The sequence below is a fragment of the Protomyctophum parallelum genome (genome assembly GCF_964188405.1).
Source record: "Protomyctophum parallelum genome assembly, chromosome: 15".
NCBI classification, from domain to species: Eukaryota; Metazoa; Chordata; class Actinopteri; order Myctophiformes; family Myctophidae; genus Protomyctophum; species Protomyctophum parallelum.
In genome coordinates, this window is record NC_139710.1 from 18,480,760 (window position 1) to 18,495,759 (window position 15,000).

At 42.7% G+C, this 15,000-nt stretch overlaps 1 protein-coding gene across 2 annotated transcripts in view; it reads left to right on the top strand.

Moving 5' to 3' along the window:
* sema6a (sema domain, transmembrane domain (TM), and cytoplasmic domain, (semaphorin) 6A) overlaps window positions 1-15,000 on the top strand; it is a 135,553-nt gene that overhangs the window by 87,328 nt on the left and 33,225 nt on the right. For both annotated transcript variants that reach the window (XM_083783929.1, XM_083783930.1), the window contains exons 10-13: window positions 2,691-2,908; window positions 5,646-5,777; window positions 10,251-10,406; window positions 14,120-14,293. In XM_083783929.1, coding sequence (XP_083640055.1) covers window positions 2,691-2,908; window positions 5,646-5,777; window positions 10,251-10,406; window positions 14,120-14,293 — 680 coding nt within the window. The remainder of the gene's footprint in view (window positions 1-2,690; window positions 2,909-5,645; window positions 5,778-10,250; window positions 10,407-14,119; window positions 14,294-15,000) is intronic.

Sequence of the window (15,000 nt, forward strand, 5' to 3'; positions counted from 1 at the left end):
CTTCTCGTTTCAGTTTTAGACCTCTGACTGGAGGAAGTTTAATTGGGTACCATGCTTGGAAGAAAATAGCATTATGGAAATGGAATCTTTCACTGTGTAGTTTGATGATAGAATGAAAGGCAGAGCGGGGCTGGGGGATGGCGGAGGTAGAATTCAGGTGTAACAAGACGCACAGAAATAATGGAATTTCAGTCCAAACTGACAGGATGGAGTCATACAGAACGTGAATACAGATCAGGGAATTGTGAAATCCACCGAGCACTCTGAAAGGAATGTCAGCGTAAGTATGCCCGCGGCTGAGCCATATGCTTCAGAGAGTAATTTACGCTTTGACAAACGATATCTCTCCATTTTAATTGATTAACGGAGCTTTCCATGGCAATGTAAACAGTCATCAGTGTTCTGTGACACAATCAATAATAAGCTACTACAAAAAGCCATTCCACAGTTTACTTCGTTCATAGTACCCATTTGGCCTACTTACTTTACCAGTCCATTATCTCCAGCATACAAGAGGACGGGGGATTAAATAGAAGCGTGATTTGGAATTTAGATCAATCAAATTATCAAGCCTCAAGTAGGTATTTGTTCCAGTTATATGAGTTATATCCTGTGTGTGTGTGTGTGTGTGTGTGTGTGTGTGTGTGTGTGTGTGTGTGTGTGTGTGTGTGTGTGTGTGTGTGTGTGTGTGTGTGTGTGTGTGTGTGTGTGGTTGTGACAGTGGCCACATCTAGCTATTTTAAAGGTAGACAGTAAGACATACATGAGACAATACTCGGATGTGTTGAATTGTTAAGTTGAATTGTGAAATGTAAAGCTGACATAATTATGCAACCAGCTGAAAGGCAGTCACACCTGTCCTGAATATTGCATGCTCTTTAATCTCAGCTCTGTATTATCTGTCAGTGAACGGTCCCCTCTGTGTGTGCACGTGTGTGTGTGTGTGTGCGAACGTGCTTGCATGCATGCCTGCGTGCGACAGTTTGTTTTGCGACATTGCCCATGCCCATGCCTATATCCAGCCCTGACGTGCGTGCGTGCGTTCGTGAGTGTGTGCGTGTGTCTCTGGTCTGTACATGTACTGTATATCAGTATGTGTGTCTGTACAATACATATCGTTGCTGTCCGGAGGAAACCTCATAACTCTAAAATGTTTATTTCTTAGATTTTCTTTTCTTTTTAAGGAAATGAAGAAAACCTTATATTTTTTTAAACGATCCAATACTACCACATCAAAGTTGGTGTTGTTACTTTAGATGTCAATGTCAATTACTAGCATGAAAAGGAGTGGTGGAGTTAGCTGTTTTAGCAGACAGTTTGAGGGTCCAATGGAGTTAAGAGGTTTTGTTCAAATGCGGTTTTTACTACTTTCCATTGGTTCAATATTTTCGAAACAAGGGTGTAATAGCACTGATTTATGTGTGTCTCTACATGTGTCTGTGTGTGCTTTAGATGGGTGGGTACTGTATGTAGGTGCACTGAGTGTGGGTGTGTGTGTGTGTGTGTGTGTGGCTGTGCAGTATGTGTGACTGTAGGTCGGTGGGTGGGTGTGTGCAATTGTGCGATGGGATCTGATCTAAGTGCATGTTCACTCACATTCAGTGTTTACTCTACGTAGTAATTTTAGGTTGGGGTTAGATTTATTGCTGTAAGTACAGTGTGACAACGACTAATTACAATACTGAGTACACCATCGTATTGCAGAGTAGCAATTACAGCACCGGCCCCTATTGAAGTCATATATTTTGAAATTTCTCTTGCCAGGTGCAGAGTCTTTAACGGTGTATTAAACACACCAGTTTCCTCTGCTATATCTTTAATTTACCATTTGATGGAACGTCGTGCTAGGCCTTCCAAGCTATCTGCCACAGATTTCATCGGTTGGATTTCCGGTGGGCAGCGATAAAATACAGTAGTCATAAAATACACCATTGTGCTTTCCTTTGTGGTAATTGGGCCCTAAAGTTTACAATCCGCATAACGAAACATTGACTTCTTAATGCGTAGAAGCACGTCGTGTATCTGTCTTCTTTATATGAGGGCCACAAAATACAAGTCGTTTCTTTTCAGTTATGTTGCTTCAATTTGTAACAGTAAGTCATCTGTCTCAAAACAGCCTTGTCTTATGTATAATTAATAATCGGGTTGTTTGGCTATTAATCATTTCATGGCTCGCATTTACCGTAAGTGGATTCAAAATAATTGCTTAGTAGGGGAAATGCTGGTACAGTACATGCAATAGAGACATAGATGATTAGGTTTGACACTACAGTAGTGGGTGAGAGCCCCATATATTTTGTGGAAGAGAAAGTAGACTCTGCAACACTGGAAAAATAGTACTCAGCTCCACTGATTCATTGATTCAACGTTTCGATCCATTTGAAACTTCTTCAGGAATAATCTGAAGAAGAGAGAAAAGAATAGAGATTATTCCTGAAGAAGATCCAAACGTATCGAAACATTGAATCAATACATCAGTGGAACTGAGTACTATTTTACCATGTGTTGCGGACTCTATTTTCTCTTACCGTTTGTCCAGCACCTGGGCTAGAGGGGATGTGCGTGCACTATTACCTCTGTCCAAATGTTTTGTACCTCTTCAACGTCTTATTCATCAGCGACAGAGCCGTACAACGACATATAAATTAGGCTTAAGACTTAGGCTTGAAGTGGCTCTCCTCTCCTCTCAGGTGATGTTTCCGCGGGTGGCCAGGGTTTGCAAGAATGACCGTGGTGGCTCGCAGCGCGTCCTGGAGAAACAATGGACCTCCTTCCTCAAAACCCGACTAAACTGCTCCATCCCCGGGGACTCGCACTTCTACTTCAACATCCTGCAGGCCGTGACCAACGTCATTCATATCAACGGACGCGACGTAGTCATGGCGACCTTCTCCACGCCCTACAACAGGTGCAATACGCCGATGACACTACGCAATTGACTGAATGAAAGCAGCGTCCAATGACTCACACAGATCTCAATTAAGATTAGAGATGGATTCATTAATTAACAAATCGTTAAGCAATTTCTCAAGGTCATTTTACCCATTTAAACACTATAATTGTTTAAGTGAATAAAACTATTTAGAAAAGGTACAATCAACAGATTGCGTTCTCGTTTTGAACATTTTGAAACACATGTGAACGTAATTACAGTACTTCATTGCAACATATTGACCTTTTTAATAGTGCCAGTGCCCTCAGGGACACTTAATTTCTGTGGCGGCTGGGGCGACACTCATTTCTGCTGTCAAAACTGTTTTCTTGGCCTTTTTGTGCATAATCTTATTTTCCCCCTTCATTCTTTGTATTCTGAGCTGCTTTCATATTCATAGACTGGCAGTTTTATTTTATCTAAATTGAAAATTACCATGAGCCCAGCTGACACATATTATAATTTTCCATTCTATTGTTACGTTTTAGCAGATAAGACAATTGCTTGTGACAATGCAATTGAGCATGGTTAATGGACATTAAAATCCAATGAAGCGACGCCAGCCAAAATTGTCTATAAGCGGCGGTTTTGAGCCTGGGCATTAACTTTCCATTTCGCAGCCTGCAGGTGAAATTGGAGGAAACACTCACTGAGGGGTTTCCAGTCCTTCATTTAATTGTCAGTCTGGCTGGGCGACTGGCTGGTTGGCTGCCTTTCCATGCTGATGACCGAGTTCAGAGTGTTCATTTAAATCACAGTGTGTAATGGAGCTGTAAGTGAGAGGGTAAAAATGGACCCATTTATTCACTCTGAGTTAAATGAACACTCTGGTTCGTACTGTGCTGTTGGCTTGGTATAAATAGATACTGTATGACTCTGTACGTCTCCTATCTCCTACATTATAGAGGCTAGTGCCTATCTTTCAGTAGCCAGACCAAGAGGTGAACAGTGCGACTGTTCCCTGACCTTGTCCTTTATAATACTGCCCTTGTGCCCATGACTGCATGATGTGTCTAGCCCATGATGCAACAGCGAAAAGGCGTTCCGAAAACTCCCCCACTGGTCTGTAGAGATATAGAATTCGGGGAAGGAGACGGAGACAAGAGATTCCCATTTTTAAGCCTGAATGACAGTGACTGAACAGTTCTTAGTTTAACGTTTTTTGTGAGCAGATGTGTGGTAAATAGAAAAGTGAGTCAGTGCTGCACTATGCATTGATTCCAAACAGACAGATACAGAAGCCACTAGCCAGTAGCTCAGCTGCTATCACAACAAGCTGTGTGTGCCTCCCTTCCCCCCCTCTATATGAATAGCAACAATACGATCATCTGTCTCCCATATTTTTGGCCCAACAGTGGACTTATGCTGAACTTATGCTTCCTCGAGGCATTTGGGGAAACCCATTCTTGTATGAATGGATTGGAAAGGAATGTGCCCTCTCTCTGTCTCCTCTAAGTACAGTTGTTGGGGATTATTTTTGTTAGCAAATATACTCCAACTACTGTACATATTAACTGCTGAAGGCACTATGACATGATGAGAACAAGTCTACAGTGGACAATTCATAGTTTCCACCGCCATCGGTGTATGAATGTGTGTGTGAATGGGTGAATGTAATGCACAATCTATGTAAAGCGCCTTGGATAAAGGCGCTATATACGTAAATGCACCATTTAGGGAGCTTTTTTGGAGCTCACCGACAAAACCTGAATATCTAGCAGGTAGATTTGGCTCTCGCCAACTGGACACCATACAGTATGAACGTGAACGGGGTTGTGGCGGCACCTTGAGAAGGTCCGAATTCACAGCCAATGAGAGCACAGGACAGCTGTGTCTGTGAAGGCAGAAAGTCTGTCTGTCTGTCTGTCTGTCTGTCTGTCTGTCTGTCTGTATCGATAGATGGGTGTGTATATATAACCTTTATTCCGTGGGTAGATTAAGGTGTCACATATATTCCTTAGGGAAATCCAACTGTGATACATATTAGTAGCTATATTAGCCTAATATAGCTGTTAAATAGTCTCTAAAAAACCAACACATCTCACTTGAATAATATTGATAAAACAGCGTCTGACCACGTGCGCTCAGAGAGAGAGAGAGAGAGAGAGAGAGAGAGGGGTAGAGAGAGAGAGAAGTGTCCTGTGTCGGTCTTGCGCATGTATCACGGGATCCTGCACGTATACGTGAGAGGTCAAAATGAATTGGAATAAAAACAAATGTAGCCTATGTATCGGGTCTGGATCGCATATTGGTGAACTCTTGCAGTGTGTGATCAATTAGTTAATGTGAAAACCACGACGATATAATGACGATTGGAATGATTTCCAAAAGAGACTCCTGTAGTGTGAAATACTTAACGATCTGATGACTCCCCGGCAACTTTAAAAGTCCTACAGTAGTGTGTAGGGGTCATAACATTGTAGTGTGGTATAATGGGCCTAATACAGTACACGTAAATGTCCAATGATGTTCTGCCAGTGTGGTACCATAACACGTGCGAGATCAGAATAAGAATGAACCCTATAGTCCAACAAACAACATGATAAACAGTTACCTGTAAGTAGATACTAGGATACAGGTGAACATCAAACCTACAGTAGCATCTGTCTCAACAGGATATCTAGATGAAATTCTCAACATTTGTGCTTGCAAATTCAAATAAACAAAACATTATAATGACAAAAACAAATTATTGTTTGTTTTCCTGTTCCAGCATTCCGGGCTCAGCAGTGTGTGCATATGACATGGCAGACGTGGCCAACGCATTTACAGGCCGATTCAAGGAACAGAAATCCCCAGATTCCACTTGGACACCTTTTCCTGAGGACAAGGTCCCCAAGCCAAGGTAACAGATACTGCTAATTACGTACGCACGCACGCACACAAGCAAGCACACACACACACACACACACACACACACACACACACACACACACACACACACACTAATACATTACCTCACCTCCCCACACACACAACAGGATCAAAGAAGGAGCTCGATATCAGTAAATGAAGCATGAGATCATTTTGCAGATGGACGGTTAATTCTACAAATGCACCAGGCTGATCAATCTTTCATCTACTGCTCCCTAATTAGCCTACTAAAAGCTGCACTCCTTTCCCTAGCTACAAATAACTGGGGCAGGATAATGTGTGTGTGCGTGCGTGCGTGCGTGCGTGCGTGTGTGTGTGGGTGTGTGCATGTGTGCGTGCATGTGTGCGTGCATGTGTGCGTTCCTTCCCATTATTATGGCTGAGGAGGCTGTTCCCCAACACTTCAGTACCTGTACCATTGTGTGTGTGGGTGCGTGCGTGCAAGCCGTGCATGCATGTTTGTGTTCTTATGATTAGCGTGAAAATACGAGTTTACTTGGAACAACTTCAGGTGTTAACGACATAAAACCCTCTGTAGTGCATTGGCTGATTGGGATGGTCCTATTTATGATGTGGAATTGTTATGCTTGATTTCAAATAAGTGTATAAACAGGAATCCGAGGGCAGAGAGAAGACAAAAAGGGGCTCAGACTGAGATTCGACCCCGGGTATTTGCACTCACAAGGAGTATAAATGGTTAGTTACTTACTTCGGTCACCCCAACTTGTGAGGCCTTTTTGTATGCAAACGAGCTGAAATGCTTGCTTTATGCTCTGTCGCACACTGTAAATAGCAAATAGTGGCTATTTTTTGCAGGATTATTAGAATGCAATGCAGATGCCCCCCACTTCCTTTTCGCCTCTGCAGTCCTACTGTAAATCAATTAATCGAATCCTATCTAGCTTGCTGCTTGGAAATTCAAGAATATATAGGCTTTGGCCTGAGAGTGCGTTGCGTGTTCGAGTCCTGCCCATGAAGACCCTTGCTGCATGTCTCTCCCCTTCTCTCTCTCCCTCTTTCCTGTCCATATTCACGTACTATCAATAAAGGCAGAAAAGCCATACAAATTATATATGAAGCATTGCGTTATTTCATGCAGGTCACGGAAGTCGCATAAGCTCAGCTGCCTCCACCACCCCAGCCTCCACGGTAGACCACTCGCCCTTGGCGAGTGGTCTATGCGAGTGGTCTTGGCGACTCGCCAAAAAGTCAAGTCCACTCGGCCCAAGCAGAAGGCCATTCGGCCCGGGGCGAGATGACTTCCCCTTTTGGCGACAAGTCTTCACTTTTTGGCTAGTGTTTTCTTCACTTTCAGCAACTGCAGCCTTTGCTAGCTACTGTGCTAAAGCAACAAAAATAACATCCGTTAGAGATGAGTCGGTCATGAACGAACGAATCAAAATAACTAGTTCTTTTTGGTGAACGAAACCGATCCGGTCACTTCCGTGAATGATCCGTTCAAAATGCAAATGACGGGGAATCGCCGGCTGCTCTTCTCATTCAGTGCGAGGCTGCGAGCCGGAGGGTGCAGGGCGGGGCCGTGCTCTCCGTCTCCAGGGCTCCCACAGCGCACAACAGTTGCAGAGGAGAAGTGGGTGGTGACTGGTCATACGATACGACCGAAAGACCGAAATGCATATTTCGTTCTTCGTTCAAAGTGGGTCGGATCGGTCATACTGGTACATTGACCGAGCTAGGAGACCGAAAGACCGAAATTATTCGTTCTTCGTTCAAAGTTTCGTTCTTCGTTCAAAGTGGGTCGGATCGGTCATACTGGTACATTTACCGAGGAGACCGAAAGAACGAAATGCATATTCTTCGTTCAAAGTGCTGTAACAGTATAACCGACCGGGAGAAGGGGGTGGTGACTGAACGAAGTGCTGTAAACGAACTGTGAAGTGTGTACGAATGACTGACTTGGGTCTGACATTGTCTAGCATTGGAAACCCATACGTTTTTATTTTGCGGAAGGAAAGACCGACGAGTCTATATAATAATGCATGACTGACTGACTGAATGACTGATTGTATTTGTAGCCCTCTGGTTGCAAATACAAATACTACTTGCAAAGTTGCAAGTGCAACAAACAACGTCATGATGATTAACTTAGAAACATTAAACTTTGATTGATTGATTGAAATATGTATTAACAGTTTGCAGAATTACTTGTTTACAAGAGGGTCCACGGTGGACTTATTCATGCTCCCCTGTGACGTCACAGGCTAATACATACCAAAAAATATATATAGTATTTAATGCTATAAAAACATGAAAATAGATTAGGCTCCTTCTTTATACTAATAGCATACAATTCATATTACCATAATTGGTTAGTATAGATTAAATATAGGAGGGGCTCAATAACCATGGAAACTAAAGGGATGGAGGGTAGAGAAATGGAGTTAATCAATGATAATATTTTATTTGTGGATATAAATTATATATTTCCCCTCAAATATCTTAGTTTTACCAACATTGTTAATGTGAAATAGTTTCAATATGCTTATTTTTTTAAATTGTGATAATTGCTATAGCTGGTGGTCCCAGACAGACAGGGGATGTAAAGAGGAAATTATGCCCGGGTAGAAGGCATCCTGCCTGGGGGTGACTGGGAGGAGTGACTGGTGTTGACATCGCGGATCGTCTGACTCTGCCAAAACGGAACAGTTACCCTTAAAAAAAACACCTCCATTCAGTTTCATTGTAACTGAGATTTTCGATCATAATCATAATCATCATAATTTTTTAATACTGTATTTAGCTATAACGAGCGCAAATGTTCGATGCTAATTGACAGTGCTAGTCTGCTACTACCATGGACCGCAGGGGAAAAAATGGCTACTCTCAACCGCACAAGAGGAGATTAGACCCCATCCCTCCCAGAGAAAATCCCATAGCCTGGAAGGACGATCGGCCTGGCTCGGCCAATGATTGAACGACTCGTTCGAGTGACTGGTGGGTCCGTGCCATAGAGTATGGTCCGTACGGGAGATCCTTTAGAGGGCAGCAACGGACCATCTTGGGGCTTCACTTTCGGGTCGAGTGGACTTCCCCTTTTGGCGAGAAGACTTCACTTTCCGGGGCGAGTACTCTCGGACAACCCGCCCCGGAAAGTGAAGACTTCTCGATCAAAGGGGAAGGCCACTCGCCAAAGATGAAGTCCACTCGCAGAGGCGAGTAGTCCGGTATTCAGCCTCCACTACTGTAGTTCAGCAGTACTCAAGCGTGTGCATAGCTCTAGCCTAGAGTAAACTGGAATTCAATGTTTGCATGGCTCTCTAAACTCTCTTATTGCAATAAATGATTTAATCTACTTTGACGTGAGTGTTCCTGACTGAAAGATATTTTTATTTATTTTCACAAACAAAAATTAAATACAGATAATGAGGCACAGTTACAGACTAGCATCAAAGGTTGTGGAAGAATTGTCTGCCTTGAGAGACTAGGCTTAACACTGCTATCCCTGCTCGGCCCCAGTAGACTGCTCGTCTAGTATAGTGCTAGACGTCATACTGAATCATTTACACATTTTGCTTACTGAATTGGAGAAAGGTCGGCCTCTAGTTCTGCTCTTCTTGCATCTTCAGACATAGCTATCAACAGTGAAAAAAAGAGAATGTGTGATTTTTGCATTTTTAATACTGAAAAGAAACTGGTTGAATGGAATATCTTTCAGTGGAGTGGATTTTTCAAGGCAAATAACGTCTAAAAGAGGCTTTTATTTTCAATGTCACAGGATGTTTTGTGAGCTCATGCCCTATAGTATAGATGCATGCTTGCATTAGTATTAATGGGTATAGTATTAATGGGAAAAAAATAAAGTAAACTATTGGACCGATCAGAACCACATTTTCTTGTGCACATTGCTGGTGGTCAAATATGGAGTTAATCATTAATCATTCATCGTTAATCATTGATAATGACTGACATCACACACACACACACACACACACACACACACACACACACACACACACACACACACACACACACACACACACACACGTGTGGATTGTCAAAGAAATCTTGTTGGCCGGCTGGTTAATGTTCCACGGATCTGTCGTAGGTTATGTGGCAAAACATGGTTTCAGAAGTGGGTACAGTAAATTGGTTTTACAAGCTCTTAGGGGTGAAATGTCTGCAAAGAAGTAGCACTATCAAAAAGCTGCTTGACTTTTACGAGCAGCTCCCGTCGGTTCCCTATAAACAGAAATGGTAGAAGTGTGTCGTGTTTGATTCCAATAAAAAACAAGGCATTTTCTCACTGTGCTCTCATCAAAGCATCTTAGTGCGAAGGGCTACTGTTGCAGTTTCACCCCCTCATTGATTTGAAGTGAAATTAAGCTCTTAGCCTAAATCAATCAATGTTACAAGTCCTCTCTTCTGATCCGAATAATGTTCCTGCTCCTTGTTTACCCTCATCCACCTCCCCTGCTCTCCTCAGACCTGGCTGCTGTGCTGGCACTCCGTCTTTGGAGAGATACAAGCTGTCTAGCGAGTTCCCAGATGACACGTTGAACTTCATCAAGATGCACCCTCTGATGGACGAGGCCGTGCCTTCCATCGCCAACAGACCCTGGTTCCTCAAGACCATGGTCCGGTGAGTGTGACACAGCCTGGACGTCATTGATCCATTTCATCCCTGGAGCCAAATTGGGTGAAATGGCTTGTCATGCTTGCGGTTAGGGTGAATGCGATCTGTGACCTGTTTTAAGTTTAACCCATTCATTCGACAAATTCCTTCTAAACCAGTAGTTAGCACACTTTCAAGATTTTTCTAAAATATTCCCTTTCCCTGTTTTAATGGGTTAAGGCCCTACTCGTGAAATCCTGAGTGTTCATTTAACTCTGAGAGTGTGCAAATGTTGTACACTCTGAGTTACAAATTGATAAATTATTATCAGATAGACCCTGACGAAGACCTTTTGGTCGAAACGCGTAGGTCCAGATAGACCCTGACGAAGACCTTTTGGTCGAAACGCGTAGGTCCTGTTATTTATTTGCCTTGCTCATTAATACATTATTTGAATTATTTTTCACCAAAGGCGGAGTGCCTTGGATTCCTTTTTTCTTTTCAAGTCTGCAACTTACACCTTGGAGGAAAGATACCATTTGTCCATACATTATTACCACAGAGGATTGTACTGTGTAAGCACAGGGCAAGATCAATTTTGTAATCCTCATCCTGTCAGGCGCTGAGATAGTGATGTGATGAAGACATATTTTAATTTGTGGAGATGTTGAAAAGGCTTCATACTGAAATATTCTGGAATGTCACATATTCTATTCTGCTCAGCTGTCACCTGCAACCATGGATTCTAAAGTATTTATAAAGTTGCGTGTAGTTTGTCATGAAAGTTCTATGAACTTTTCTTTTTTTTCCACTTTTATTTAAATGTGGACATTTTCTACCAGAATTGGGTAAAAGAGAGTTTTTCTTCTTTGCGGCTGGCTTGCATCCAGAGTTTCTGGAGTTGAGCCCATTCCCCAAAGCAAGTGCTCTCTGGCTGTGGTCGTTTGATCATGAAGGTCTGTCTGGCATTTGGCTACGCTACACACTGACGATTCAGCCAGTCTCTGGAGGTATAGGACAGCAGAGTGCCATCTCATTGGCAACCGGGAACTAGCCCACCGACTCGCTTTTCATCTGAAATGGTTTGGAAATCCAATTAGTTGAGCTTAAAATTTTGAGATGCTTGAGATGAGCTGGAAATGTAAACTTACCAAGCACTTGACTAAATGTGACAGTGGTAAATTCACTTTCAAAACAGGCCGCATGAAGCTATTTCCATGTGCTTTACAAATCATTTCAATGGAATCTTGACCCTGCCTGTATTATCTTTGAATGCACATGCCTTTCCCTACACATCTCACCTTTCATTAACTTAATGCCTTTGGCTTATATTATAGAGCATACTGTGAATAACAGAATTTCGAGGGCCTATACACAGTTTTAATGTTTGTCTTTAGTTCAATGTTTGTTTTGAAAATGCCATTGACAATGAAGGGAAAATGTACATCAACATAATGTTCCATTTACGTCATATTGTCTCTTTATTGTTAATTGCGTTTAATGTTTATGTTTTCACCGTTTGATTCACATCACCATTACATCACCTAATCAACATGAGTTAGACTTTAATATATTAGCGCCCCTCACTTCACACGGGTGGTTTTTTTTATCATTATATAATCAGAGATCAGGCTGTTTAATTTTATTTGAAATGACACTGCATAAAGCGCAGCCGGGGCAGTAGTTAACGGCTTTATGTAAGGTATAAAAAACAAGACATTATGAAGACACAGAGAGAGAGAGAGAGAGAGAGAGAGAGAGAGAGAGAGAGAGACACGAAGAGAACAGGGTGGGGGTGGGGGTGCTTTTATAGTAGGCTACAGTATCCATGACTTAATTTCTGTATGGAATATTAGTCTTGACTCTGGGAAGTCAACTGGAAACAGCATCTGTATTCTGTAATAGGGCTCTGTCCCTGCCATGCCAGCCAGAGGGGACATCTGAGTATCCAGCATCGGTTTTTGGCACAAATTGGAAAAGGCCTATATCTATTGTGTCCTTATGATTTCTACTCTGGCAGGGTTTTCTTTAGCTTGCCGTGCACACAATCAGTGGCAGAGAGAGTGAGGGGGCACTTTGAAGAACTCTCCTCTTGAGATTTCTATTACTCTGAATGGGGAAAAGACAGTGAATGTCTTGAGATTGTGTTATTTCAATGAGACCAAATCCCATTTCCACAGTCCTTGGAGCTACAGCCATGCTTTACATAGCGGTTGTTTTCATTGAACAAAACCACTGAGAATTCCAATGCCATCTAAGACAAAAACTAAAGGAGTGAAGGGAATAAGAGAACATGGCCGTAACCACTTAAACCCTTAAAATGTTCTACTTTAATGTTCGCCACATGCCCAAAATATGGACGCCAGGCTTATTAAAGAGCTGATACTGTAAACCTTACTGTACAGCACGCTTCATTTACATTCAAACCAAAATAGTTTCTTAGTACATTAGGTTCTCCCTCAGGTTAAATAGTTTCTTAGTACATTAGGTTCTCCCTCGGGTCGCATGGCAAACTCTCACAAGGTCCTTGTATCCTGAGGATACAAGAGGATTTCCTCATTTTTCCCCAATAAGCTCTCAAGTTTAATCTTTAATTGCCATCTCCTTGAATTAATAACAAAAAACATTCAAATGGATTTGCATAATACATACAGATTTGAAGATAATGTTTGATAACAGTAAGAGGTCCTTTCAGCCCAGAACTAATTGGGAGACAGATAGTCATTAGAGGAGGTTCACTTTGAGTTTAAAGACCTTGGAGAGTCACTAAAAGTAAACAGCCCGAAGGATTAGTTTTAGTGTTTCCGTGCTTGGTATGCCTACTTGCATCCCAGGCATCTACAACAATTACTGACACCTGGCCAGTGGAAGGGCAACCAAAAAGGTTGGGACCTAACGAAGATGTATTGACATCGTCGTCAATCTACTTGCCTGCACCCTGTTAAAAGGCTTTCATTTTCAGAGACTGCTCCAGTGCCTTCCATCAGTCCTGTTCCTTAGATGCACCATGAGACCAGCCTAAACTTGGCTTGAAGTGCGGTGGAAGCCTGTTGTACTTGGCCCTGGCCAGTTTACTCACTTTAGTTTTTTCTTCCTAGAATAGAATAGATCATATACCTAGTGTAGTATATTTTCAAGAACAGTCTGACAGATCTTATAGTTTAGGGTTGGGAGGGACTAAATTAAACATCTTGATTATGATGATTATGATTATTTTAATAATATTATTGTGACGCTAATATACATTTTTCAATCTACAAGCTCATGTGTTGTGATGTGATGTGTTGTGAGGTTCGACTATTTACACTATTTTTGTCAATTCTTGAGTAAGTATGAAATGAGTGATTAAAACCATGCAGGAAAAGACAAGACTTAAGCCATCTAGTCTCATACCACGATATCGATATAATATTGACATATTTATTTGACTACTGTAACTATCATCAAGAAATCATTACCTGTTGTTTGTGATCCTCAATCAGGCATCATCTGATAGTAATCGAATTGACTCCGTGATTTGATTGTACTCAGGAATGTACATGTAGATTTGAGTTAGTTTGATCCTTTCAAAAATGTGAATGGGACAAACCCCAGATGCCACCGGCCAGTAATGCTCAGCATGTTTCCAAACTATTGATGGTCTATGCATGGGTTCCTTAAGACACACTTTGGGGATAAGCCAAGAAAGTGATTGATTGGTTGGCCTGATCTATTGGTACTGTACTTGTGTCCACTTCCAGGTATCGTCTGACACGCATCGCGGTTGACAATGCCGCCGGGCCCCATAAGAACCACACTGTGGTCTTCCTGGGCTCAGAGAAAGGCATCATTCTCAAGTTCTTGGCGAAGATGTACACTGGCCTCCTCAATGACAGCCTGTTCCTGGAGGAACTCAACGTCTACAACCCTGACAAGTGAGTATCTCTGGCCGCAATGTTTGTGTGCGTGCGTGCATGTGTGTGTTTATGGGTGGGAGCTAGCAGTATGCATCTTAGGAAAACAGAGAGACAGAGTAAATGGTGCATTTATATAGCGCTTTTATCCAAAGCACTTTACAGATTGTGCTTTACATTCACCCATTCACACACACCGATGGCAGGGGAAACCATGCAAGGCACCAACCTACTCATCGGTAGCAATTTGGGGTTCAGAGTCTTGCTCAACGACACTTCGATACTAGCTCTACCGGCCACTCGACCCCTGAGCCACTGCCGCCCGAGAGAGGGAGAGAGCTAGAAAGAGAAACAGCAGTAAATGAAGGAGCAACTATAGCTACTGGTCCGATACAGTGCGTGCGCGTGTGCGTGCGTGTCTGTGAGCACATGTGTGTGATTTTGCATGTTTCCAACCAGGTCCCGTAGTGGGCCAACCCACCAACCTCCTCAGCACCAGTTTCCCCCCAACCCCTGAGCCACAGAGCCGGGCCGGTCAGCCAGCCAGCCAGATGGCTACTCTATCATTTAAAAGAGTTTTATCAGGTTACACTCTGTCCAACCGCAGCTACTAAATTAAAGGCACACATCCCAGGGCTCTGGATAGCGGAGGAGCGCTGCGGCTCCCGACCGCAGCAAAGCCCAGCTCCTCCAGACCCTCGGCTGATTAAAGGAAACATACACACAAG